The 26,752-nt window shown below is 38.5% G+C and overlaps 1 protein-coding gene across 1 annotated transcript in view; it reads left to right on the top strand.

The window, feature by feature from the left end:
- LOC126812451 (zinc finger ZZ-type and EF-hand domain-containing protein 1) overlaps positions 1 to 24,476 on the top strand; it is a 61,879-nt gene extending 37,403 nt beyond the window's left edge. Inside the window, exons 39-60 of the mRNA XM_050538847.1 lie at positions 1,173 to 1,258; positions 1,615 to 1,739; positions 2,244 to 2,323; positions 3,248 to 3,308; positions 3,947 to 4,020; positions 5,000 to 5,071; positions 6,332 to 6,408; positions 6,964 to 7,072; positions 7,857 to 8,038; positions 9,116 to 9,182; positions 9,604 to 9,667; positions 10,105 to 10,259; positions 10,512 to 10,653; positions 10,924 to 10,978; positions 11,886 to 11,999; positions 12,512 to 12,555; positions 13,034 to 13,255; positions 13,566 to 13,693; positions 14,255 to 14,325; positions 15,686 to 15,883; positions 16,471 to 16,495; positions 24,471 to 24,476. Coding sequence (XP_050394804.1) covers positions 1,173 to 1,258; positions 1,615 to 1,739; positions 2,244 to 2,323; positions 3,248 to 3,308; positions 3,947 to 4,020; positions 5,000 to 5,071; positions 6,332 to 6,408; positions 6,964 to 7,072; positions 7,857 to 8,038; positions 9,116 to 9,182; positions 9,604 to 9,667; positions 10,105 to 10,259; positions 10,512 to 10,653; positions 10,924 to 10,978; positions 11,886 to 11,999; positions 12,512 to 12,555; positions 13,034 to 13,255; positions 13,566 to 13,693; positions 14,255 to 14,325; positions 15,686 to 15,883; positions 16,471 to 16,495; positions 24,471 to 24,476 — 2,157 coding nt within the window. The remainder of the gene's footprint in view (positions 1 to 1,172; positions 1,259 to 1,614; positions 1,740 to 2,243; positions 2,324 to 3,247; positions 3,309 to 3,946; positions 4,021 to 4,999; positions 5,072 to 6,331; positions 6,409 to 6,963; positions 7,073 to 7,856; positions 8,039 to 9,115; positions 9,183 to 9,603; positions 9,668 to 10,104; positions 10,260 to 10,511; positions 10,654 to 10,923; positions 10,979 to 11,885; positions 12,000 to 12,511; positions 12,556 to 13,033; positions 13,256 to 13,565; positions 13,694 to 14,254; positions 14,326 to 15,685; positions 15,884 to 16,470; positions 16,496 to 24,470) is intronic.
- The last annotated feature ends 2,276 nt before the right edge of the window (positions 24,477 to 26,752 follow it).

The raw sequence follows: 26,752 nt of genomic DNA, 5'->3' as shown, positions 1-26,752 counted from the left end.
TCATTTCATTTCCATTTGTAAAATCCACATAGGCTACTGTGATGTCGTGAGAGAGAGAAATGGCGGTTTAACGTCATTTTGGGACTAACATATGGTTTAATTTTATTTCAATAATTCGCTTGTGCGTAGGGGTCTTTAGCAGTGGGAGGAAACCGGAGGACCCGGAGAAAACCCTACTCCTTGTCACGTACAACCGGGGGATCGAAACCACGGCAGTTGACTCAATTACAGACTTTATGATACAGCGCGCACTCGCTAACCATTCAGCCATCCAACCCCGCTGTGATGTTGTACAAAATCATTATATTTTGTGGCATAGTTTTGTAACTATAAATTATACACATGGCATAATGTATATGAATGTGTGCATGTTTCGGATGGTCAGCAGCAATCTACTTGCTATGTAACGATGCCATGATGCCAACAATAACGTTACTATGGGTTATAGACCTTATGCTCTTAATCAACCCACCTAGAAACCCAAATACAACAATTGTCCATTGACATGACACGTTCCAAACTATTGGAACACACATCTATAAATTGTCTAATTATTTCTATGGATTATAAACCAAAAGGAAATGTAAAGTTTTTTACGTCCTCCTCTTTCGCTCCGACTGGTCTAATGAAGATCGCCTACTCTTATATCGAATTCCAACTGTCAAGGGATCTTTTACGTCCCACACTGGAAAATCTCAATGACCTTTCTCGGTGGGAGCAAACCCGCGACCTCCAGGCTAGCGAGCTAGCATCTTACTTACTTAGCCACTGTGGCTCCTGATTTATATGCCAAACCAAGGTCCAGCTATGTATTTGTTGGCGTGTATGTAAAAGAGCCTCATGACACAGTGCATGTCATATCCCCATCTCCATTAGCCCAGTTGGTGCAGAAGGGGGGGTTGGATGGCGTGGTTTCGAATCCCCAGTTGTACATGACAAGGAGTAGGGTCGCCTGTCTAACTGCTAAAGACCCCTTCGTGCAAGCGAATCATTGAAATAAAATTAAACCATATGTTAGTCCCGAAATGACCTAGTTTGTGTCGAGTGGAGTTAAACCCCATTTCTCTCTCTCTCTCTCTCTCTCTCTCTCTCTCTCCAGTTGGTGCAGAAAAGAAGAAGTGTAAACCCAAATGTTAAAGTTAAAGCTTGAATTTTCTTTTTTATATTTTCAGGCAACAGATGAATCAATCCATTTATTAGAATTTTTTACTGAAATAGAAACTAACAAGTCTCCACTATCCATAGATTTCCTGAAAAAGTAAACATTTTACAGAGTTATTTACATAACTATCTTAATTATTTTTCATAATTATCTTAATTATTTTACATAACTATCTTAATTATTTTACATAACTATCTTAATTATTTGACATAATTATTTTACATAATTATCTTAATTATTTTACATAACTATCTTAATTATTTTACATAACTATCTTAATTATTTGACATAATTATCTTAATTATTTGACATAATTATCTTAATTATTTGACATAATTATTTTACATAATTATCTTAATTATTTTGCATAATTATTTTGCATAATTATTTTTTTATATTATTTGTAATGTCAGTTTTGTGGTGTGACATTGATTTATTTTTATGTTATTTAGATGTCGTCAACAGAGGTCGAATGTTGGTAAAGTCGGTGGGGAGGATGTGGACGTGGCGGTGGTTTCCGTCTTCTTGGCCCTCTTGTGGCATACACAACAATTACGAGAAGATTTGGAAAGATATTGTAAGTTAGAGAGAGAGAGAGAGAGAGAGAGAGAGAGAGAGAGAGAGGGAGAGATAGAGGCAGAGCGAGTGAGAGAGGCAGAGAGAGATTTAATGTCCACTCGACACAAACTAGGTCATTTCGGGACTATCTTATGTGTTAATTTTATTTCAATAATTCGCATGCGCGTAGGGGTCTTTAGCAGTGGGAGGTAACCGGGTTTTCTCGAGGTCCTCCGGTTTCCTCCCACTGCTAAAGAACCCTACGTGCAAGCGAATTATTGAAATAAAATTAAAAACCATATGTTAGTCCCGAAATGACCTAGTTTGTGTCGAGTGGACGTTAAACCCCATTTCTCTCTCTCTCTCTCTCTCTCTCTCTCTCTCTCTCTCTCTCTCTCTCTCTATTGTTCACATGTCTGCGTGTTAAAGGGAGATAACATAGCTATAAGTTCGGGAATTGCAGATCTGTCTAGATTTTTCTATAATATATAAATGTTTTATATGATTTTGATTATTCTTACAGTGAAGAACAAGGGTGAAATGTCCGTATCAGAAGGAATTGTCCAGGCCTATAATACAGCAGAATCTATACGAATGTCACTGGTGAGTATCTCTTTAATTATTTCATCAACCAATAAAATTAAAAGAGATTACATTGCAAGCATCATAGTCGGCTCAATGTCTTATATTATTAATTAGTTTAAACATAAATTATACAAGAGCTCAATCTGCCAATTGCAGGTCTTTCTTTTGGCATGAAATGTTATCTAAATTATTAATTAGACATTTTTTAACTTATCCAGACCATAATCAACTCTCGATGTCATCGTATATGTCTGATTGTCACTGGATTTGGAATCGATTTGCTGCTTAATGCTCTTTAATGATTAAATGCAAAAATGGATAATCGAGACTTTTTTTTTTTATCGTACCGACTTTAGTAATGATGATAGAATCACTAATATCTTGGTTCAGAGTGGATCAATTAGACTGAAATTTTCAGCATATTCTATTTACATTATCTAGTTTTTAACTATTATAGTGAGAACTGTCAGCTCTTTTATCTAATCTCCCATATTGTATCTTTAATATGTGTGCAGGTAAATTACATGCGTAAATTTAGCTCTTAACGAGCGTGGCATGCTCATGAGCAAGTCCTGAGTGTTATTTTCTGATTAAATAATTCGCTTGTGAGTAGGGGTCTTAATATAATTAGCAGTAGGGGGAAACCAACGGACCTAGAGAAAACCCACAAGGTTGGACAGGTGACCCTACTCTGTCGGGGAAGGTGGGGGGGCTGGATGGCCGAATGGTTAACACGTGCACGCTTTATCAATAGGTCTGGCATTGATTCAACTGAAATGATTTTGGTTGTACGTGGCAAGGAGTAGGGTCACTGCTAAAGACCCCTACACGCTAACCATTCGACCATCCAACCCCATCCATGAAAAAGGAGATATTGTCTGAAAATTACATACACCATTCAGAAAGTTTCTTTTGATATTGATTACCATATTTGATTGACAGGTTAGCCAGAGACAGAAGGTAAAAGCTAATGAAGGTGAAATGTCCCTGGAAGAAGATCCAGGTAAAGATGTTATATTCATACGCCCACGTTTTCATGTGAGAAACGTCCAATCAATAGAAACGGGTTACACAAACCATGGTTTGATGAGTCATTAGATTACAGATGGTTTGATGGGTCATTAGATTACAGACGGTTTGATGGGTCATTAGATTACAGACAGTTTGATGGGTCATTAGATTACAGATATAGATGGTTTGATGGGTCATTAGATTACAGATGGTTTGATGGGTCATTAGATTATAGATGGTTTGATGGGTCATTAGATTACAGACGGTTTGAAGGCTCATTAGATTACCATTCTTAGGAATAGATCTGTTGTTTGTAGCATCTATCTTTTGAAGCAATTGAGTGGTGTCTTTAACTAAGTCTGGGCAGTAGACACTGTAGTCTGGGTATCATTTAATAGTGTGTATCTAGCACTAATTTCTTTCCCATTCATTTAATATATATTCAAATCACCAAAAATCATCTAATTCGTACTTGTATCCAGTTTAAAGCTGACCATGGCTTATATGTTTTGTGCCCTTGCTGAGTTTTTGAGATACTTTTTCTAACATTTGACCCTCGGTTGGCATCTGTTATTAATTATTTGTTGAGAATATTTAAATTAATTGTCATGTGTATTTTTTTTGTAACAGTTAGTGTCTGTAAGAAGAAAGCTGAATTTTTGTTGAAGTTTGCAGGATTAACTAAAGTTCAACTAAAAGCTGATGTAAGTTGATGTAATTTCTTTCATAGAATAATTCAGCCATGGTGGCTAAGTGGGTAAGACGCTGACTCGCTAGCCTGGAGGTTGCATGTTCGATCCCTGCATTTGCCAAGAAAGTTAATCGGGATTTTCCGACGTGGTTTCCCCATGTCAGTGGGGGAGCTGTCTAGTCGTTCGGATGGGACAAACAACCCGAGATCGCGTATATACCTTAATATGCACATAAAAGATCCCTTGACAGTTTGAATTCGATATAAATGAAATGAAATGAAATGGAGTTTAACGTCCTACTGTTTTGCTCCGAACTGGGCTAATGAAGACGGGCATACGCCATACAATGTGCTATGAGGGAAATTTTGCCCGGACAGCGGCACTACGGCCTACTCTTATATCGAATTCCAACTGTCAAGGGATCTTTAACGTGCACGCCAATGTGTACACGGGACCTCGGTTTTTCGTCCCATCCGAACGACTAGACAGCTGTCCTTGTCAGCCCCTCCGTCCTGCATCACTGACAAGGGAGAACCACGCCGGAAAATCTGGATGAACTTTCTCGGCCAATGCAGGGATCGAACACCCGACCTCCAGGCTAGCGAGCTAGCGCCTTACCCACTTAGCCACCGTGATCCCCGAATTCGATATAAGAGTAGGCCATAGTGCACAATTTCCCTCATAGCACACTGTATGACAAAGTAGGGTCGCCCGGCCAGCATCATGGGTTTTCTCTGGTTCCTCCGATTTCCTCCCACTGCTAAAGACCCCTACACGTGGGCGAATTATTGAAAATATAATAAAACCATATGTTAGTCGGGAAATGACCTAGTTTGTGTCGAGTTGACGGTAAACCCCATTTCTCTCTCTCTCTCTCTCTCTCTCTCTCTCTCTATCTCTCTCTTATTCATTGATGTTTTGTATTTTGTATTCCGCTTCTCATACTTTTTCTACCAGAATAAAAGAATGGCTGATTTTTTTTTTATTACAGATGAGAAACAAACCAAGCAAACTTTCATTGAAAAAAATCGGCAACAAGAAAAACGAGATGCCTTTAATTAGGGTATGTTGTGTTTAAATAATAAACTCTTGTGTTTGACACAGTTTGTGTTGGGTGGCTGAATGGTTAAATGGGTAGCTTGTTAGATCATTAAGTCAAGTGCCAGGTTTTGATTCTCCACTTGTACTAAACAAGGAGTCGGGTCACCTGTTTAACCTTTGTGTTTTGACACACGGATGGGGGGGGGGTGTTGGGTGGCCGAATGGTTAAATGCATGTGCATTAGATCACAAGGTCTGTCATTGGCGTTGTTTCGATTCCCTGCTTGATGTGGCAAGGTGTAGCGTTGCTTGTTCAACTTCATGGGTTTTCTCTGGATCTTCCGGTTTCCCACCACTGCTAAAGACCCTACGTGCAAGCAAATTATTGAAATGAAATCAAAAAATATGTTAGTCCCAAAATGACCTAGTTTATGTTGAGTTCACATTAAACCCCATTTCAAAAAGCAATTTATACTTTTTAGTTTAAATCAGAAATCCTTTTGTAATATGGTTAACTATTAAATGTCAAACATTTATAACAATTATTACAGGGTCACAGTGGCTAAGTGGGTAAGACGCTGGCTCGCTAACCTGGAGGTTGGGTGTTCAATCCCTGCATTGGCCGAGAAAGTTCATCCAGATTTTCCGGCGTGGTTCACCCTTGTCAGTGATGCAGGACGGAGGGCCTGACAAGGACAGCTGCCTAGTCATTCGGATGAGACGAAAAACCGAGGTCCTGTGTACACATTGGCATGCACGTAAAAGATCCCTTGACAGTTGGAATTCAATATAAGAGTAGGCCATAGTGCTGCTGTCCGGGTAAAATTTCCCTCATAGCACACTGTATGGCGTATGCCCGTCTTCCTTAGGCCAGCTGGAGCAGAACAGTAGGACGTTAAACCCCATTTCTTTTCAGTTTGCATCAAACCGCCCGAGATATGCAAATAGCTTTCTGCATTAAATGTACATTTACTAGTTTGTGTGCACAACACAGCTGTTCATGTGACAAGCTGTCTAAGGAGCCCAGTAAGGGCAGTTTGATGAGGTCTAAGGAGTCCCAGTAAGGGCAGTTTGATGACATCTAAGGATTCCCAGTAAGGGCAGTTTTGGGCAGTCAGAGGAGCCCCAGTAAGGGCAGTTTGGGACGGTCTGAGGAGCCCCAGTAAGGGCAGTTTGGGACGGTCTCAGGAGCCCCAGTAAGGGCAGTTTGGGGAAGGTCTAAGTAGCCCCAGTTTGGGGGAGGTCTATGTAAATGTCAAACATGTAATGTTTTTATATTGTAGAGTGAAGTGTATGAAAAGTTTCCATCGTTTCGTCTGGTGATGGAATTTATACAAGATTTAGCCTGGACAACTGAAAGGTAGATTGGTATATTTTTTTATTAGAATTAATAAAAGCAAGATTTGTTAATGGCAACAAAATCTTGTCCCAATAGAAATGTTATCACTCATTCTCACCAGAACTCCGTTGTGTGTATAAAAAGTAGCAGAGCAATCATCAAAAAATCCTTGGCGTGCTTGTAAAATACCCTTAGTGGAAACACTACATGGCCTAAGTTATCTTCAATAGGCGGGGTTGGATTGCCGAATGATTAGCACATGCGCGTTGTATCATATGTCTGTCATTGAGTCAACTGGCTTGGTTTCGATTTCCCGCTTGTATGTGACAAGGAGTAGGGTCGCCTGTCCAACCTCGTGGGTTTTCTTTAAGTTCTCCAGTTTGCTACCACTGCTAAAGACCCCTATGTGCATGTGAATTATTGATATAAAATTCAACAATATGTTAGTCCCAAAATGACCTAGTTTGTGTCACGTGGACCTCTCTCTCTCTCTCTCTCTCTCTCTCTCTCTCTCTCTATGTTATGGAATCACCAGTCCAAAGATCCCATCAACTGTGATGAACTTTTTTTTATCAGGGTACAGCAGATGTTGAAGGAAAGATCACAATATGCTTCGGCTGTTTGTGAGGTTTATCACTTCGCTTCAGAAATAATACAGATACTTACAGAACAACACCTGTTTCAGGTAAGTGGGTTATAAACTGGTTCCATACTTCTGAAAACGAACTGGTCTAGAATAGGAATGGAATTGGTTGCACTGGTTTGTTTCTATTGTCAGCGGGAGGTTAGGTGGCCGAATGTTTAACGTGTGCGTGTTTGATCACTAGTTCTGTCATTGAGTCAAGTGGCGTGGTTTCGATTCCCTGGTTATACCTGACAAGGAGTAGGGTCGCCTGTCCAACCTCATGGGTTTTCTCCGGGTCCTCCGGTTTCCTCTCACTGCTAAAGACCCCTACACGCAAGTTAGTTATTGGAATATAATTGAACCATGTGTTAGTCTCAAAGTGACCTAGTTTGTGTCGAGTGGACATTAAACCCCATTTCTCTCTCTCTTCTATTGCCAGTAGAAGGTGCTTAAAGGGGACGACCAACGATTTTTCGACAAGGTTTCCATAAATCTTAAATATATATTGATAAATAATCCCCTCTGTAACACAAGCAAAAAAGTTTTTGTAAGCGAGAAATTAGTTTTTATTAAAACCGGAAGTGATGTGATTGGTTCAACAAGCCCACTGGTCTCTGTAGTAAGCATACAAATATGGCCTAAGTTTGCTGCTGTATTATGTTCAGGCATTGTTGTTTGGATGAGAATCCGACCAAAGGGACTGTTTATTTGGATATTATAAATATGGAATCAGTCGTTCATAACCTCAATTAACGAAGCTCACTGGAGACCACAGGGTTCTTCTAGACGTCGCCTATCATTTCTCGGACATATCATGTTTACGTACGTTACATTTTTATTTCAGATCACACTAGTCCTGTTTTTCCAGGAATTGTTTTCACATCAGGATAATTTCCCTCTGCATTATGCTGACGGACTGGAAGGTTGTGGCTTGGAAAAGGAGAGTACAGTACGCCGTGCTTATTACGCCCTGATTCGTAAATTAACAAATACATTTCAAAATAATCAAGATCATGCTGTTGATAGGTAAATAACTTGTCTACTATTAAATCATCAACTTTATAGACATTTATAGAGTGGGAGCGACGGTGGCTAAGTGGTAAGATGCTGGCTCGCCAGTCCGGAGGTGGAGGTCGCGTGTTCGATCCCTGCATTGGCCAAGAAGGTTCATCATGATTTTCTGGCGTTGTTTCCCCTAGTCAGTGGTGCAGAATGGAGGGTCTGATATGGACAGCTGTCTAGTCCTTCTGATGGGACGGAAAACCGAGGACCCGTGTATACATTGGAATGCACGTAAAAGATCCCTTGACAGTTGGAATTTGATATAAGAGTAGGCCAAAGTGCCGCTGCCCAGGCAAAGTTTCACTCATAGCACACTGTATGGTGTATGCCCGTCTTAATTAGCCCATTCGGAGTAAGACATTAAACCCCATTTCATTTATATAGGTAAATGCTTCTCTCGTATTCGTCAGCAGCTCGACTCCTCACTAAAACTAGAGAACATCAACACATCTCCCCTGTATTGCTATCCCTACATTGGTTCTGAATTCAACAAAGTGTTATGTTCAAGTTACTCCTCTTCATCTTCTAAGTGTTAAACGACCAAGCTCCATCTTATATAAAAAGTCTTCTAGAACCCTGTACTACCCCGTCTCCATTCTCAGAAAAATCATCTTCTAAAATCTTTAGCTTTTAACTTACAACTTGGAAAACATGCCTTTTCTTGTTCTATGGAATAGAACGTGCCTTGGACTGTTCTATGGAATAAACTGCAACAGTCAATTTTAAATCTCAACTCACAACATTCTTGTTTTAAAACCCAGTAAGTAATCAGTGAATATAACAACCAACAACACCTTAACATGCTTTTTAAATGGCAATATTATTATTACTTAAATATCGCTTATTTTACATGCCCGACATTGAGCACACTGTGTTTTTCCTCCCATCTGAAGGACTAGGCAACACTTTTAAATCAGAGATCCATTGTAACTGTAAAGCTTTATACTATAATCTATTGTGTTATTTGTAGTCAAGTGATACCAGCGTAACTTGTAATCGTAAAGATTTATACTATAATCTATTGTCATGTTATATTTGTAGTCAGGTGATACCAGCGTATAGATACATACAAGCCTGTTTACTACATCTACTAGATACACAATGGAAGGTAAGAATCAATAAATCAATAAATCAGTAAATCAATTCTTGATGGATGTAGATGTATTTGTGAGAGGCTTTATCAAAGAACGGAAATGAAAATAGCAATTTACAGTGTGACAGTGTGGAGCGAAGTTAAAACAAGTGATATTTTATGCAATGTTAGAGCCACGGTAGCTAAGTGGGTAAGAAGCTGGCTGGTGGTTTTGATTCCCACTTGTACGTGACAACCTTTTGAGTTCTCTCTGGGTCCATACGGTTTCCTTCCACAGCTAAAGACCCCAACTCTCAAGCGAAATATTGAAATGAAATTGAATCATGTGTTAGACCCGAAATGACCTAGTTTGTGTCGAGTGGACATTAGACTCCATTTCTCTTTCTCCCCTTCTGTGGAATTGAAGAATAAACTGTTTTGTCTTGTTTTATTTTAGCCGTATGATTTGACGTTTGTATCAGAGATTAAACTACCAGAATTATTTATGAAGATTGCCAAAGGTTAGTATCCTGTTTGTGTAGTTGCCCACCCTTTTTGTGTAGTTGCACACAATGTTTCTGTAGTTGCACATCCTCCAGTAGACACACGCCCTATTTTTTTTAGCTGCTTACAGTCCAGTGGACAAGTCCAGTGGACACACATTCTGTTTTTGTAGGATATTCCTACAAACCCTTTTTCGTCAACGTCATACTCTTTTTTTTATATAAAGTACGGCTTTACAAAAACCTGCACACGACTTGTTATGTAGGTTAATCAAAACTTTGCATAGACACATACTCGTTTTCCAACTGGTCATGTTTATAAAAATGAGGAATTGTACGATCAAGGACAACTATGTTTTTATATCATGTGTTATGTTACTATAGAAACAGTAAAGATTGGGAACTGTACGATCAAGTACGACTATGGTTTTATATCATGTTTAATGTTACTATAGAAACTGTAAAGATGAGGAATTGTACGATGGGAGAGGAAGAAGAAGTAGAAGAATTACGTGGCTATAAATTATGTATGTCATGGTTAGAAGAATGTACCAAAGGTTTCAGTGACTGGTATAAAGAGAAGGAGGATGCCAGTAAAGACCAGAAAAAGGTGGGTTTAAAGCAAGGTCACTCGCTGTTTGTGGGTCCATTCATGGTGTGTGTTGTCCAAGGTTTGTCACTTTGGTTTGAACAGATTCAGATGTTTGTATTTATTTCCTGGAGATTCAGATTTTTGTTTTTGTTATATGTTCAGCCGATTCGGATGTTTGTTGTTTTTATATTTCCAGGAAGTTCAGATGTTTATTGTATTTATTATATTTCTAGGAAATTCAGATGTTTATTGTATTTGTTATAATTCCAGGAAATTCAAATGTTTGTTGCTAGATTTTGTGATTTATTAGATGTAGAGATAAACTGTGATGGGTGTGGTAATACGTTACCAGGACGACGATATAGATGTTTACAATGTGTGGACATGGATCTCTGTACTACATGCTTCTCAGGTATTTATTAGAGGCCTAAATATATTTTTTCATCTGTCCAACCTCGTGGGTTTTCTCCAGGTTCTTTGATTTCCTCCCACTGCTAAAGACCTCTACACACATGCGAATTATTGAAATAAAATTAAACCTGATGTTCGTCCCCTAATGACCTAGCTTGTGTTCAGTAGACGTTAAGTCTCTCTCTTCAATACTTTTCCTCTGCAAAAACATTTTTAACCTCATTTCTCTTCGTCACTGAATATAAAACCATTATTTAAATTTTTATATCAGGTGGTGTGAAACCAGAGGGTGACCATAAAGACGATCACGATATCGTGCATCTAGTGTAAGTTCTATATATTTAAACTTGATATACCATTCTCTTGTAATGTCATACATCTAGTGTTAGTTATATTTCATCTTGGTCAACCAGTCTCTCACACAAAACTTGATCTACCAGTCTCTCATAATATCATACATCTAGTGTAAGTTATATTCCATCTTGACCAACCAGTCTCTCACAACATCATACATCTAGTGTAAGTGATATTTCATCTTGGTCAACCAGTCTCTCACAACATCGTACATCTAGTGCAAGTTATATTTCATCTTGGTCAACCAGTCTCTCTGTAATGTCATACATTTAGTGCAAGTTATATTTCATCTTGATCAACCAGACTATCATGCCATATCTAGTGTAATTTATATCTAATCTTGGTCAACCAGACACTCATGTGATTGTAACCTACATCTAGTGTAAATTATACCAGACTCTCACGCAATATCTGTCTGATCAAGACAATCAGGATAAAACTCTTGTCATCAAGGGGAGCAACGGTGGCTAAGTGGTTAAGCCGCTGGCTCGCTAGCCTGGTGGTCGGGTGTTTGATCCCTTGTTAATGTTGCAGGACAGAGGGCCTGACAAGGACAGCTGTCTAGTTATTTGGATGGGACAAAAAAACAAGGTCCTGTGTATACATTGGCATGCACGTAAAAGATGCCTTGGCAGTTGGAATTCGATATAAGTAAGCTGTAGTACCGCTGCCCGTGCAAAATTTCCCTCATAGCACACTGTATGGCATATGCTGGTCTTCATTAGCCCAGTCATTTACAATCGAACACCAATAACAGGCGGTGACTCACTGAGTAAGATATAAGAATTACTATTCTTTTAATTTTCAAGTTGTTCTTTTTCCCTAAAGCTGTGACTGACAAATAATAATAATTTTTGTTTTCTTTGATTTTTTTTTCAGATTTAAGTGTAATAAATGTCAGGGTTTTATTATTGGAACCAGAATTCACTGTGATATTTGTGAAGATTTTGATCTTTGTCTAGGTTGCCATAGTAACCAAAAGTTCCCAGCTGAGTAAGTCTTATTACCTGCTCACATTATAATGTAGTTGTGTAGTATATAGGGGGGGGGGGCTGAATGGTTAGCGGGGGGTTGGATGGCCGAATAGTTACCATGTGCGGGCTGTATCAAAAGGTCTGTCATTGAGCAAACAGGCGTGGTTTCGATTCCCAGGTTGTATGTGACAAGGAGTACGGACACCTGTCCAACCTCGTGGGTTTTCTCTGGGTACTCCAGTTTCCTCTGCTAAAGATCCCTACACCTAAACAAATTATTGAAATAGAATAGAATCATGTGTTAGTCCCGAAATGAAATGACCTAGTTCGTGTCAAGTGGACCTTAAAACACCTTGACAATTGGACATAGTACCGCTGTCCAGGCAAAATTTGCCTCATAGCCCATCTTCATTAGCCCAATCGGAGCAGAACAGTAGGATGTTAAACCCCATTTCATTTCATTACTATTTCTCAATGGTTTAATATCCCAGACAACTCCTGATTTACTGAAAGGTATATTTTATATTGTAGACATTTAGAGAGTCATGCTGTAACAAGAATTCCACCTGTCAGATGTAAGTATTGCTTTTCATTTTGTTTCTAATATTTCACAAGCATGTGTTCTGATCAAATGACCTATTGAATGGTTCAACTAATTATTGATCAGCTCTGATAATTAAGCGAAACACTTATAATTGAAAACATGTAGGGAAATTAAACTGTCAAATTTATTTTGGATACAAGTACATATCAGATCATAATGCCTTAAAGAAAATAACGCCGGATACACACGATTAAATGGTAGCGACAGCTCAGTATAAATAGTCTGTAGTGAGATGTTAATTTTTAGACTCGGGGAACTGGTTGCTAACCGCTACTCATCTTGCTCTTCGAAAAAGCCTAAGGCTACGTCAATTCAAGTCCCATCGACATGAAAGTTGGCATGCTTATTCTTTAAACAATTCATCAATATCGTAAATTAGATTTTTGAATTTAATCCAGCAATATGGTCAGTTACACAGTAATTAATTCGTCGCTGTGTTCTATTTTCAGTGAAGACGTTACTGACTTCTGATTCGTTGACGCAGGCGTACATCCATCAACATGTCTGGTTATTGTTCACATCACTCTCGTTAATATTAGGGGAGATAATTCGTAATGATACGTCGCACGTGTCATCAGATTCGGATTATATCCGTCTGTCAGCCCAGCTACAGAATCAGTGTATAACGCTATGTACCGATTGTTTAGAGAAAGTTCCCGATGATGCCGACGGTAAGTTAATACTAGGGGAGGTAATTCCCAGCTACAGAATCAGTGTATAACGCTGTGTATCGATAGTTTAGAGAAAGTTCCCCATCATGTGTAAAGGACCTTGGTTTTTTGTCCAATATGAATGACTAGACAGCTGTCCTTGTCAGACCCTCCATCTTGCTCCACTGACAAAGAGAAACAACGCTGGAAAAACCTGTGACCTAGGCTAGCAGGCCAGCATCTTACTCACTTAGCCACCATGTGATTTGTGTATTTAATATTTAGTTTCAAGAGACATTGATTCAATTTTTATATCTAATTTCCCCACCAGATGGCAGTAAACATCTATTACAAGAAGGTACAGAGAATTTAGAAACACGGCAGGAAGAAGCCTTCGCATTCCATTCACAAGAGAGGATTATGGGACTACTGGGTGCCATGATACCACTGGAGAATAAGGTATGTATAGATTAATCGCTGGGAGGGGGGGGCTGATGGCCGAATGGTAAGCACGTGCGTGCTGTATCATAAGGCCTGTCATTGAGTCAACTGGCGTGGTTTCGAATCCCCGGTTGTACTTGACAAGGAGTAGGGTCGCCTGTCCAACCTCGTGGGTTTTCTCCAGGTACTCTGGTTTCCTCCCACTGCTAAAGACCCCTACGCGCAAGCGAATTATTGAAATAAAATTAAACCATATGTTAGTCCCAAAATGACCTAGTCTGTGTCGAGTGGACGTTAAACCCCATTTCTCTCTCTCACTACTGAAAAAAAAAAATTTCAGGATGTCATTATTTTTTTTTTTTTTCCTTCATTGGTATATAAAGTCAATGCAGAGTATGAGACAAAGGCCAGGCTTCAGCAGAGAAAAGTATCAACCTATACCCCGAAAAATATGGTAAATGCCAATCAAAGAAACAAGTCAATTCTTTCAACATTTCATTTCATAAAACAAAATTGGGGGTGTGTTTTTTTCATAGAGTATGATTGAATTATATAAAATGTACCTTCTTTATATCTTAGATACCGATTCAAGGTGTGACGTATAATTTTACAACCAAAGATTTTCTACATTTATTATATAAAGTGGCCAGGTAAGATTATTTGTAATGCTAGGTTCCCACTATCACGATTCGTGCGGCGATTGAAATCGTGGAGTATTCTTGGTGATCCTATCAGGTCTAATCATATATTGAGGTCAGTCGTAGCAATTGTGATGGTCGTATCCGGACGTATCTGCACGTACCAGATCGTGGACTCAATAGGGACAATCCTATCGCAATCCATCGAACGTATCTGCACGTACCAGATCGTGGACTCAATAGAGACAATCCTATCGTAATGCATCGCATGACAGTGTGAACCTAGCATTGGATAAATAATTTTCTTCTCTAAAGACAGGTACCCATGTAGCACCATGGGCCTTTCTGTCTGACATGGAGAGCGGGGTGGGAAAACCGGACGCCACATCCTACGTACGACCCATGCATCTTTTCTTACTACATATTTCTGTAGCCTTGTGATCGTCTAGAATTTGTCTCTAGCTGTCTTTACTTCTGGTTCACGTTGTGTATTTACTTCTTACAGTTTTCTTAAAACGTTTGTCTTACCAGGAATAACAATGCAACAGTTCGCTTCTACATTTTATATATACATAGCTCCTTAAATGGATACAAGCATAATAGATAACAATACTAGCTACAACCATTTCTCCACCCTAGCCAGCCTCGCGGCTGTCTAGGAACTCAGATGGAACCTCTCTGGAATCTAATGGAAGTCTGCTTGAAAGTTTCAAATAGATATCTTATATAGCACTCACGTATATCACGCATAACAAAGCGTGTTCATGGACCTGAACTTGTGTAATTAACAAAATGATTGGTTAAATTAAACCCAATGATGCAATAGTACTTTTCCTTGCACACATACTCTCTGTGGTATTTTATAGACATATGTTTTGGCTATATAACTCTTTTTATGTGTCAACCCATCAGTTATTAACTAAGTTGATTTAAGTACAATTCTACATATATGTGAATCTACCAACTTGCCAAAGATATTAATTAATGAAATATATATAATGCCATCTTATTTCTCTATTCCTTGTCTATAAATTGAAAACAATGTCGCAACGACAATATTGATACACCGATTGATGCAAATAATAGTAAAACAAATCGTGTAGCTGTTGTTTTTCGTATCAGTGAGCCTGGGGGATTGGATGGCCGAATGGTTAGCACACGCCCGCTGTATCATAAGGCCCGTCATTGAGTCAACTGGCGTGGTTTCGAATCCCCGATTGTACATGACAAGGAGTTAGGTCGCCTGTCCAACCTTGTGGGTTTTCTCAAAGTCCTCCGGTTTCATCCTACTGCTAAAGGCTAAATACCCACTATTTTCTTCCTTCCATGTTTCTGAACTTATATTGTTTATATTTTTTTTTGCATGTTATAGAGGTGATCGAAACCATGAGTTGAACACTCAACATCTAGGAATGGGTTTACTGGGGCGTCTGCTCACCAAATCATCAACAGAAGTATCTGATGAGGCGGTGTTAACAGTTGTACCAAGTAAAACGTCAAAACCTACAGCACCATCAGGACAGGAAACTGTCAATTATTTATTCAATTTTGGAGCCTCATGTTTAGAAAAGTAAGAATATTTTTTATAACCTGGACTGGAAATAATGATTCTAATGGTACCTGTTGAAATGTCAGATACTACTAAACTACTATGGAGCCACGGTGGATAAGTGAGTAAGACGCTGGCTCGCTAGTCTAAGAGGTCGCGGTTTCGATTCCGAGAAAGTTCATCCAGATTTCCGGCTTTGTTTCCCCTTGTCAGTGTTGCAGGATGGAGGGCCTGACAATGACAGCTGTCTAGTCATTCAGATGGGACGAAAAACCTAGGTAGAAGTGGTATCAAGTGGTTGTGTTATGTGTATGTAGAAGTGGTATCGAGTGGCTCTATGTTTGTAGAAGTGATATCAAGTAGATGTTTTCTATGTAGAAGTGTTATCAAGTGGTTGTATGCTATGTAGAAGTGATATCGAGTGGTTGTGTTCTATGTAAAAGTGATATCGTGTGGTTGTATTCTATGTAGAAGTGATATCGAGTGGTTGTGTTCTATGTTTGTAGAAGTGATATCAAGTGGTTGTGTTCTATGTCTGAGAAGTGATATCGAGTGGTTGTGTTCTATGTTTGTAGAAGTGGTATCTAATGGTTGTGTTCTGTTTGTAGAAGTGGTATTGAGTGGTTGTGTTCTGTTTGTAGAAGTGGTATTGAGTGGTTGTGTTCTATGTCTGTAGAAGTGGTTGTGATCTATGTTTGTTTTCTATTATTCTAGAAGTGGTATTGAGTGGGCGTGTTCTATGGCTCGTATTCTTGGGTCCCTATCGAATGCGGATCAATGGAAATCTATCGTCAATAATCAAGTCTCAAGATGTGTCCAGACGCTGAAAGAGGTAGGTCAGCATTATTGATATTTTCCGGAGGTTGGACGGCCGAATGGTTAGGGCGTGCATGTTGTATCATAAGGTCTGTCATTGAGTCAACTGGCGTGGTTTCGATTTTTCGGTTGTACGTGACAAGAAGTAGGGTCATCTGTCCAATCTCTTGGGTTTTCTCTGGGTCCTCCGGAATCCTCCCACAGCTGAAGACCCCTATGCACAAGTGAATTATTGAAATAAAATTGAACCATATGTTAGTCTCGAAATGACTTAGTTTTTGTTGAGTGGATGTTAAACTCACTCTCTCTCTATCTCTCTATCTCTCTCTCTTATATATAGTGTTGATTAGTTCATTAAAATTACTAGTATTCAGGCAGTAGTCATTACTTAGGTGTTAAAACTGTGACTATTGAATGATATACACCAGCGCTCACGCTGTCGATCGCCATTGCCGCCAATTGCGATAAAAATATAATTTTGGCGATAAAATATTCGATCTGGCGAAATTTTTGGCGATAACTTTTTCCTGTATGGTGATTCTTTTTTAACCTTGGCGATAAATTTTTCTTGCCACAAAGCTTTATTTCCACGCCGTGCATGATACGCGTTACACAGTCTATTGCACTTGGCTGAGTCAGTCATCAATCAGTTAGGTGCCAATAATAGAGATATCTTTTGTCTCTTGATCAATCTCGGATTAGTGTTGATTAGTTTTTACAGTAAAAGTAGTTATAAACTAATTAAGAGACAAAAGATTTAATTATTTGTCTTCAAATACGAATCCGTGGATATTTTGACGGTTTCTACATATTCAAAATGGCGGACACTGTGAATAATACTTGTTCGATTTGTTTGGGATTATTGCATTACGACATCTGTTTTATCTTTTTCATACTACTATTGCCCGTACCTAAAATAAATGGAGCCAGGTTTGTTGTTACAGTTTATAATTGCGTATATATTCTTTGGGTTGTCGAAAGTCAGTTATCATAACATCGCATGCCATGCCATGGGTCGTAAGCGAAAAATTGAACAGCCTTCGTCAACGTCCGATAGAAGAATGTCAGATTATTTTAGTATGTCACCACCAAAATGCTCCAAATCTACAGATGATACTGACATGATCAGCTCCCTTCCATCTAATAATATTACATCCTTGAATGTTGAAGCGATATCAACTTCTACAATAGGTCTGCATGTAGGCTACGGTATCTCAAAAGTTTGCGACTGAGAAAAATTTCGAAAAAGAAAATTCTTAAAGAGGCATTATGGGAGATTAGATAAAAGAACTGACAGTTCTCACTATAATAGTTAAAAATAGATAACTTGAATAGAATATGCTGGAAATTTCAGTCGAATTGCTTCACTCTGAACCGAGATATTAGCATTTGAATGTTAGGCCTAGTCTCGATCATCATTACTAATGTCGGTACTATAAAAAAACAAAGTCTCAATTATCCATTTTTGTTTAAGCGCATTATGAAAACGTAGATCTTTTAAGGATGAATGGAAATTTTCAGATATACAGATATTCATTAAAAACAAATACACTGTGTAGTTTTAATGTTACTAAGTTATGTAAAAGCAGAGAAGAATTTTGTAAATTGTAATTTCATATGTATATTGTATGTACTTATGTAAAACAAAATAATGAAAAAATGTAATAGATGTTTGTTCTTTATTTTGGCGGAGAAAATATATGGCTAATAAATTAAAATGAAAAATTGGCGGAACAAAAATGAAACCCAGAGTGAGCACTGATATACACCACTATGGTCCCCCCCCATCTTCATTAGCCCAGTCGGAGCAGAACAGTAGGACGTTAAACCCCATTCCTTTCATTTTCACCACTATTGTCCAGGTTTGGGTATTCAATAGTGATGGGTGTTATAAATAGTCATGCTTCTACGCTAGTAGTGACATGTTTACAGCTAGTTACACATCTGCTAATTAATGACAACTGTTATATAATTTCTAATCACTTTCTATACATACTAAACATTAGTTTAGAATACTGACCACTTATATGATTTAATGATCACAAAAATTGTCATTACTAAAAGGCCTAGCTTCATTAGTCAACGGTATCAGCTTACCAGTCATACCAGTAAAACAATTTATGATGAATATTTTCAGGGTGGTTTTATTAAGAAAGATGAAGGGATAAGTCTAGATGAAAATAACAGTTCAAGTCATGAAATAACAAGTAAAGCAGTTGCTGATGGTGATGCCAGTAAAACTCCCTCTAAAAGATCAACCAGTATCACTAGAAAGGTAGTTGAAGGAATTATACTTTATACTTAGTACAGGTAACTCTTATCTGATTAGGGAGGGGGAGGAGGGAGGGAAGGTGGTAACAGGTGGTTGATGATAGTGATACCAGTAAAACTCCCTCTAGAAGATCAACCAGTATCACTAGGAATATAGTTGAAGAAATTATAATTTATACGGGTAGCTCCTATCTAGTTTGAGGTGGGGGGGGGGGGGGGGCGGAGGGGATATTAAGTGGTCAAACTAGTTTGGGGGGAGGTGAAGTCATATCAAGTGGTCTAAGGAGTGCTTTTTAAATCATAACATCTGTCTTTGAATCAAGTGGTCTCGATCCAGAACTTGTGTATGCGACAAGAAGTAGGGACACCATGAGCTGCTTAACCTTGTGGTTTTTTATCTTGGTCCTCAGGTTTCCACTGATTGCTATAAAGACCTGTAAGCACAAGATATGCTTTCTTCTATTGCATATTTAAGTAATAAAGTTTACAAACGTTGTTTTTACAGCAGAAGCCAGAATTATCATCAATATTTGCGATGTTTGTAATGGCCGGTTTTCCTGAAGTTTTAACGATCGGGAACCAAGTCAACTATATACATAAAACATTAGAGAAGAAGAACGGAATCGTGATTAAAAACTTCCCCGATAAATGTCAGACACTCGTCGTAGATGTACAGACCAGAAGGAGACATACGGTAAATATATTGTTCAGAAACTCGCCTGTCCAACCTCATGGGTTTACTCCAAATGCTCTGGTTACCTCTAGGCACAAGAGACCTCTAGGCACAAGGGAATTATTGAAATAACATTGTACCATATACTATTTGCTACAATATGATTCGTATTCTTGATTCATAACCAAGTCAATATATACCAAGAAAACAACAGGATAAATTAATAATTGATATATTTAGTCCTGTAGATGTTGATGTGGATCAAAATAAGGAGCAAAACAATTTTAGAGTGTTTCTGTACCTATGAAATGTTACTTACTGAAGTGACAAAAAAAAAAAAAATACTGTGATACATCGATTCAGCGTGTCGTGATCAATAGCGAATCATAAGGCCGGTTAAAAATATAATAACTTGAATTTTTAAGTCAAATATTTAAAATAAAAGTTTTTGTTTTGTAGGTAAAAGACCAATGTGTTACGTGTACCAGTGATATGGTAGAATTATGGGATACAGAACATGTAACCGAGTTCACAAGTATCGTCACGGAAACGGTTGCCAAGATAAAAGCAGGTAATTAATAAATGATATATTGATATATTTCAAATCTTTACTAAAACGTTTTATGATACAAAAGAACTTCTCAGCAAGATGTGGTATCAGGTGGTCGAGAAAACGTAAACATACTCTGTCTTGTGTACGGGAGTCACAGTGGTTCAGTGAGTAAGACACTGGCTTACTAATGTTAGGTTCCCACTGTCGTGCAATGCCTCTATTGAGTCCACGATATGCTGTGTGCAGATACGTTCGTATACGTTTCAATATGATCAACACGATTACTACGACTGACCTCAATATATAAGACCCGATAGGATCAACACAATTACTCCATAATTTCAGTTGTGAATCGTGATAGTGGGAACCTAGCATCACCAGGAGTTCCGTGTTGGCCGAGACAGTTTCTTAGGCTTTACCGGCTTTATTTCCCCTTGTCAATGGTGCAGGACCAAGAGTTTGGTATGGAACACACGGGAAGAAAAACAAGGGCAGTGAAAGTGAATTCAATCTTTGTTTTTGCACGCGCGCGTTGTATCACATGAGAGAGAGAGAGAGAGAGAGAGAGAGAGAGAGAGAGAGAGAGAGAGAGAGAGAAACATCCACTCAACACAAGCTAGTTCATTTCAGGACAAACATATAGTTAAATTTATTTCAATAATTCATTGAGCGTAGGGGTTTTAGCAGTGGGAGGAAGCCAGAGGACCCGCAGAAAACCCATGAGGTAGGACAGGCAACCCTACTCCTCACGTACAATCAATGAATCGATACCAGTTGACTGAATGAAAAACCTTATGATACAACGTGCACGCGCTAACCCCCTGATTTTTATTACATTTATAGTTGTAGAATACAAAAAAAAAAAATAATGTTCATAAAATAATTTAATTTTTTCTAGGTGAAAGTTTGGAAGTGGAAACTCTATGGGTTTTGTCTCTGGCATTAAAAGTTCTTCATAATTATCTCCAGACCAGTCAGTTCCAGTTGGACGATGAATTATTTAAAGCTTTGTTTATCCAGTGCTTGGTTCATCTTGCGAGTCTCGGCACTGGTTTTAGTCAGCAATGGTTGCTTAAAGATTTGGAGGTTTGTAATGTCGTTCAGTTTATTTACAACTGATTTTTAAAGATGCATATGTAAGATTTAGATAAAGAGCTGACAGTTCTTGCCATAATATTTATAAAAATAAATAATGAAAAGGGAATATATATGGAAAATTTTAGTCAAATTATACTTTATTTCGAGCAGTTAAACTACACAATAATAGAAATGTTTTTTCTATGATTCTCAACAGATTTGAACAGTTTTCTAACAATGGCTTGAAACTAAACTTTAAATACAGTAATTCCTTTAATATTTCCACAGGAACAAAGTCACACATTAAAAATCCCAATTTTTCAACCTTGTTTCTCACCCCCACTTGATTTCCAACTGTCAAGGGCTCTTTTACGTGTACATCAGGCCTTTTTTTTTTTTATCTTCTGAACAACTAAACACTGTTCCTTAGCAGGCCCCTGTCCTGCACCACTAACATCAGGTATAATTTTATACTTCATGGTAAGGGAATCACGTTGGCTAAGTGGGTAAGACGCTGGCTCGCTTCGATCCCTGCATTGGTCGAGAAAGTTCATCCACATTTTCCGCCGTGGTTCTCCATTGTTAGTGATGCAGGACGGAGGGTCTGACAAGGACAGCTGTCTAGTCGTTCGGATGAAACGAAAAACCGAGGTCCCGTGTACACATTGGCGTGCACGTAACAGATCCCTTGACAGTTGAAATTCGATATCAGAGTAGGCCGTAGTGCCTCTGTCCGGGCAAAATTCCCCTCATAGCACGCTGTATGGCGTATGCCCATCTTCATTAGCCCAGTCCGGAGCAGAACAGTAGGACGTTAAACCCCATTTCATTTCATTTCATTTCACTTCAAGGTAAAATAAATAAATATATTTTTTTTGTTATTTCTCAGGTTTTATCATTGATGTTATATACTCATGATCGTTCAACAAAAACGCCACCCACCATTATAAAAAAATCATCGACCGTTAATCGTAAAAACACAGAAAAATCGAAATTATCGGGAACGGATCAAGATTCAAATGATGATGATGATGATGATGATTTGGATGATGATGACGATGATGATGATATTTATGAAACGATTTCTTCCTCTTCCTCTTCATCGTTAAAAACTGTGTCCAATTCTTCGTTCCATGAAGACGAGGATCTTCCCAATGTCTTTGGAACGGTTGATTCCAAAACTAAGACGCTATTTGAGGTAAAAATGTTTTATGTTATCAGAATAATCCATTAGAACAGTGATTCTCAACCAGTGTGCTGCGAGACCTTCCTTAGTGTGCCACGAAATTTTGAACGCCACACTAAGAAAATGCGAAAAATCATGTGATCCCAATTGAGTATTCGCTGGTGTTTAGAGCTGTGTTTTTATACGAAACTTGAAATATAGGTTTATCCCCAAAAGATCTCGGCTGCTCTCGATATTGGCATGTATCGGATCGAAACTTCATGGATTATGGCCCCTGATTGTACGAAAAATCACGTTTTTAGCTTGTGGACCCTATAGAGGTCACAATTTTTATCCGATTTTGATGAAACTTGAAATATAAGTCTATAACCCAAAGATCTCGGTTTCTTTCGATATTCGCGCATATCGGACTGTAACTTCCTGAATTATGGCCCCTGATTGTACGAAAAATCGCGTTTTTAGCTTGTGGACCCTATAGAGGTCATAATTTTTTATCCGATTTTAAAAACCGTATTTTTATATCACCGTTACACCCTAAGGACAGCTAAGTTCGAATTTCGTGAACATCGGCCCAAAATTGACAGACAAATTGGCCGCCGTTCGTTCTCAAATAGCGTAAAAATATGGTATATCAAGGTTGTGGACCCAATAGAGGTCACAATTTTTATCCGATTTTGTTGAAACTTGAAATGTAAGTTTATAACCGAAAGATCTCGGTTCCTTTTGATATTCGCGCATATCGGACCGTAGCTTCCTGATTTATAGCCCTTGATTTTAGGAAAAATCACTTTCTTTTTAGCTTGTTCTCTATCCATCTCTCGAAAATGTGGGCTTACCTGCCTGGCAGCCGCTGGTTCTTTATTTAGTTTGAGTCTTTTTATGTATCTATGAGTCTCTGTCTACATTTATATGCGGTCTGACTTGCAAAATTCAAACATTTTTCATATATATTTAACCAGGTGTGCCGCTATTTTTTCAAGCGTTCCAATGTGTGTCATTGCAAAAAAATGTTAAGAACCACTGTATTAGAACAAAATGTGTATGATAGGGTAACCTGCATTTCAAGTTTTTTTAAACATCTCAAGGAAGATACACAAGATTAAATGATATTCAGGTTACAGTGTAATTGTATTCCATATTTGTTTTATTTTTTTACAGGCGTTACATGAAAAGTTTAAAGTACCGACGTCAGTTTTACAAGTTATTTACGACATGCATGAAGGTAGTCGGGATGCTGTAATAAAAGCTATCGTAGAAAAGTGAGTAAAAATAGAACATAATGTTTGTAGAGCAGGACTTACGCTCGAATCCAACCTCGTGGGTTTCTCCGAGTCCTCCAGTTTCCTCCCACTGCTAAAGATCCATATGTGCAAGTGAATTATTAAAATAAAATTGAACCATATGTTAGTCCCGAAATGACCTAGTTTGTGTCAAGTGGACGTTAAACTCTATTTCTCTCTCTCTGTTTCGCTTGAAAAAAAATTTGGTAGAGAATGGGTTGGCGAATTGTTTAAGACGTTGGATCATAAGGTCTGTCATTCAGTCAAGCGGTGTGGTTTCGGTTTCTCACTTGTACATGAGAAGATATATGGTCGCCTGTCCATCCTTATTGGTTTTCTCGGGTTTCCCCCCACTGCTAAAGACCCTTAAAAACAAAAATAAAATTGACAGATTCTGCTTTCATCATTTATAAATATATTAATCCAAGCTAAATTCTCCAATCCCCGTTTACATTTGTTAATTTTTCCATTAATCTGTATTTGTCAGGAAGGTAACTATTTCTCTGAATAAATGGAATATATGTGCTTTATAATAGAAACAATTTTAACATATCTAGGAAAGGGAAAAACCCATCATATTGAATTTCGATCAAAGAATACAATTTTATCTGAGAGCAACTCAATGACTAACCTTTTATTATCCTAGTCTTAGAACACAGAATTTTCCAGAGACTTCATTTTTCAAACCCTGTACAGCTGCCCTGTTTGAGGAAAACTTGTTATATTATATTTCCATTTTGATTTTTTTTCAGTTTTGAGAATTCTGATGAAATTAAAAGTTTTATGGAAAGTTGGTAAGTAGAAATTAATATTTAGAACCGTGGTCTAGCCCATATGGATGTAATAACCTATAATACTAGCCCATACAGATGTAATAACCTATAATACTAGCCCATACAGATGTAATAACCTATAATACTAGCCCATACAGATGTAATAACCTATAATACTAGCCCATACAGATGTAATAACCTATAATACTAGCCCATACAGATGTAATAACCTATAATACTAGCCCATACAGATGTAATAACCTGTGAGACTAGCCCATACAGATGTAATAACCTGTGAGACTAGCCCATACAGATGTAATAACCTGTGAGACTAGCCCATACAGATGTAATAACCTATAATACTAGCCCATACAGATGTAATAACCTGTGAGACTAGCCCATACAGATGTAATAACCTGTGAAATGAAATGAAATGGGGTTTAACGTCCTACTGTTCTGCTCCTGTACTGGGCTAATGAAGACGGGCATACGCCATACAGTGTGCTATGAGGGAAATTTTGCCCAGGCAGCGGCACTATTGCCTACTTTTATATCGAATTCCAACTGCCAAGGGATCTTTTATGTGCACGCAAAAGTGTACACCGGACCTCGGTTTTTCATCTCATCCGAATGACTAGACAGCTCTCCTTGTCATGCCCTCTGCCCTGCATCTCTGACAAGGGGAAACCACACCGGAAAATCTGGATGAACTTTCTCGGCCAATGCAGGGATCGAACACCCGACCTCCAGGCTAGCGAGCCAGTGTCTTACCAACTTAGCCACATGAACCCCCTCTAATAACTTGTAATACTATCCCATGTAATAACGTGTAAGACTAGCCCATACAGTTGTAAATCTATTTTTGATCATAAAATGAATATTTGATGTTTTCAGGGAGAAGAAAGATGAGGAGAAAGATAGCGATGATAAAAATGGAGATAAAATGATTGATACTGGTATAATCCTGTCTCCATCTATACATCATCATCATCATCATCATCACGATGGGTGAGTAGCAGACGGACATTTGTTTTCATAACTGGGGGTCATGGTGGCTAAGTGGGTAAGTGGGTAAGACGCTGGCTCGCTAGCCTGGAGGTCGCATGTTCGATCCCTGCATTGGTCGAGAAAATTCATTGGGATTTTCCAACGTGGTTTCCCTTGTCATTGGTGCAGGACGAAGGGCCTGACAAGGACAGCTGTCTAGTGTTTTGGAGGGGACGAAAAACGAGGTCGCGTGTATACATTGGTATGTACGTAAAAGATCCCTTGGCAGTTGGAATTTAATATATAAGATTAGGTCAAAGTGCCACTGCCCAGGCAAAATTTCATTTTCCAACGTGGTTTCCCTTGTCAGTGGTGCAGGACGAAGGGCCTGACAAGGACAGCTGTCTAGTGTTTTGGAGGGGACAAAAAACGAGGTCGCGTGTATACATTGGTATGTACGTAAAAGATCCCTTGGCAGTTGGAATTTAATATATAAGATTAGGTCAAAGTGCCACTGCCCAGGCAAAATTTCACCACTGACAAATCTTCAGGGTGTTTTTTGTTTACTAGTTTTATGTGCTCGTTGATTGTTTACGTTGGATGGGGTGGGGGGAGGGGGGGGGGGGTAGTCTAGTGGTTTAACACGTACAGCATAAAATCATATTGTCCGTCTTTCAAATGAAATTGAACCATTATGTTTGTCCTAATATGACCTGGCTTGTGTGAGTGGATTTTAAGCCCCGTCTTACCCACTGAGCACTATGTGTGAGATGAAAGGCTTATGACAGTGTCAAAAATAATATAAACCTTAACTGGCCAGACCTACAGGTAAATCCAGAACTGCATGCAGTGATAAAAGGTATTAAACATTTCAATATGTTCTACCGGACCCAACTCAATTTGTTCTACCAGACCCAACTCGATCTGTTCTACCGGACCCAACTCAATATGTTCTACCGGACCCAACTCAATATGTTCTACCGGACCCAACTCAATCTGTTCTGTGTAGTGTTTAAAGTTGTTTTGTTCTGTTACAGGGGAAAGAAAGCTGCAAAATATGAGGTAATAATATGCATATATTTATCACTTTAGTTGACATTATTTTTTTCTACCCAAGCTGTCAAGCATAACAAAAAAAGAAGCCTTGCTAGTTTAACTTAATTGAAGAATCTAGGCCAAATTTTTCTCCTAGCAGACAAAAATTCGAAAGACAAATACTGTAAATCCAATTGCTTTCAAATACTGTAAATCCAATTGCTTTGTTTTAATAAATA

Source organism: Patella vulgata, chromosome 2 (genome assembly GCF_932274485.2).
Source record: "Patella vulgata chromosome 2, xgPatVulg1.2, whole genome shotgun sequence".
NCBI lineage: Eukaryota > Metazoa > Mollusca > Gastropoda > Patellidae > Patella > Patella vulgata.
Note: the sequence above shows the minus strand (reverse complement) of the source record. Positions and strands in the feature narration are given on the sequence as shown.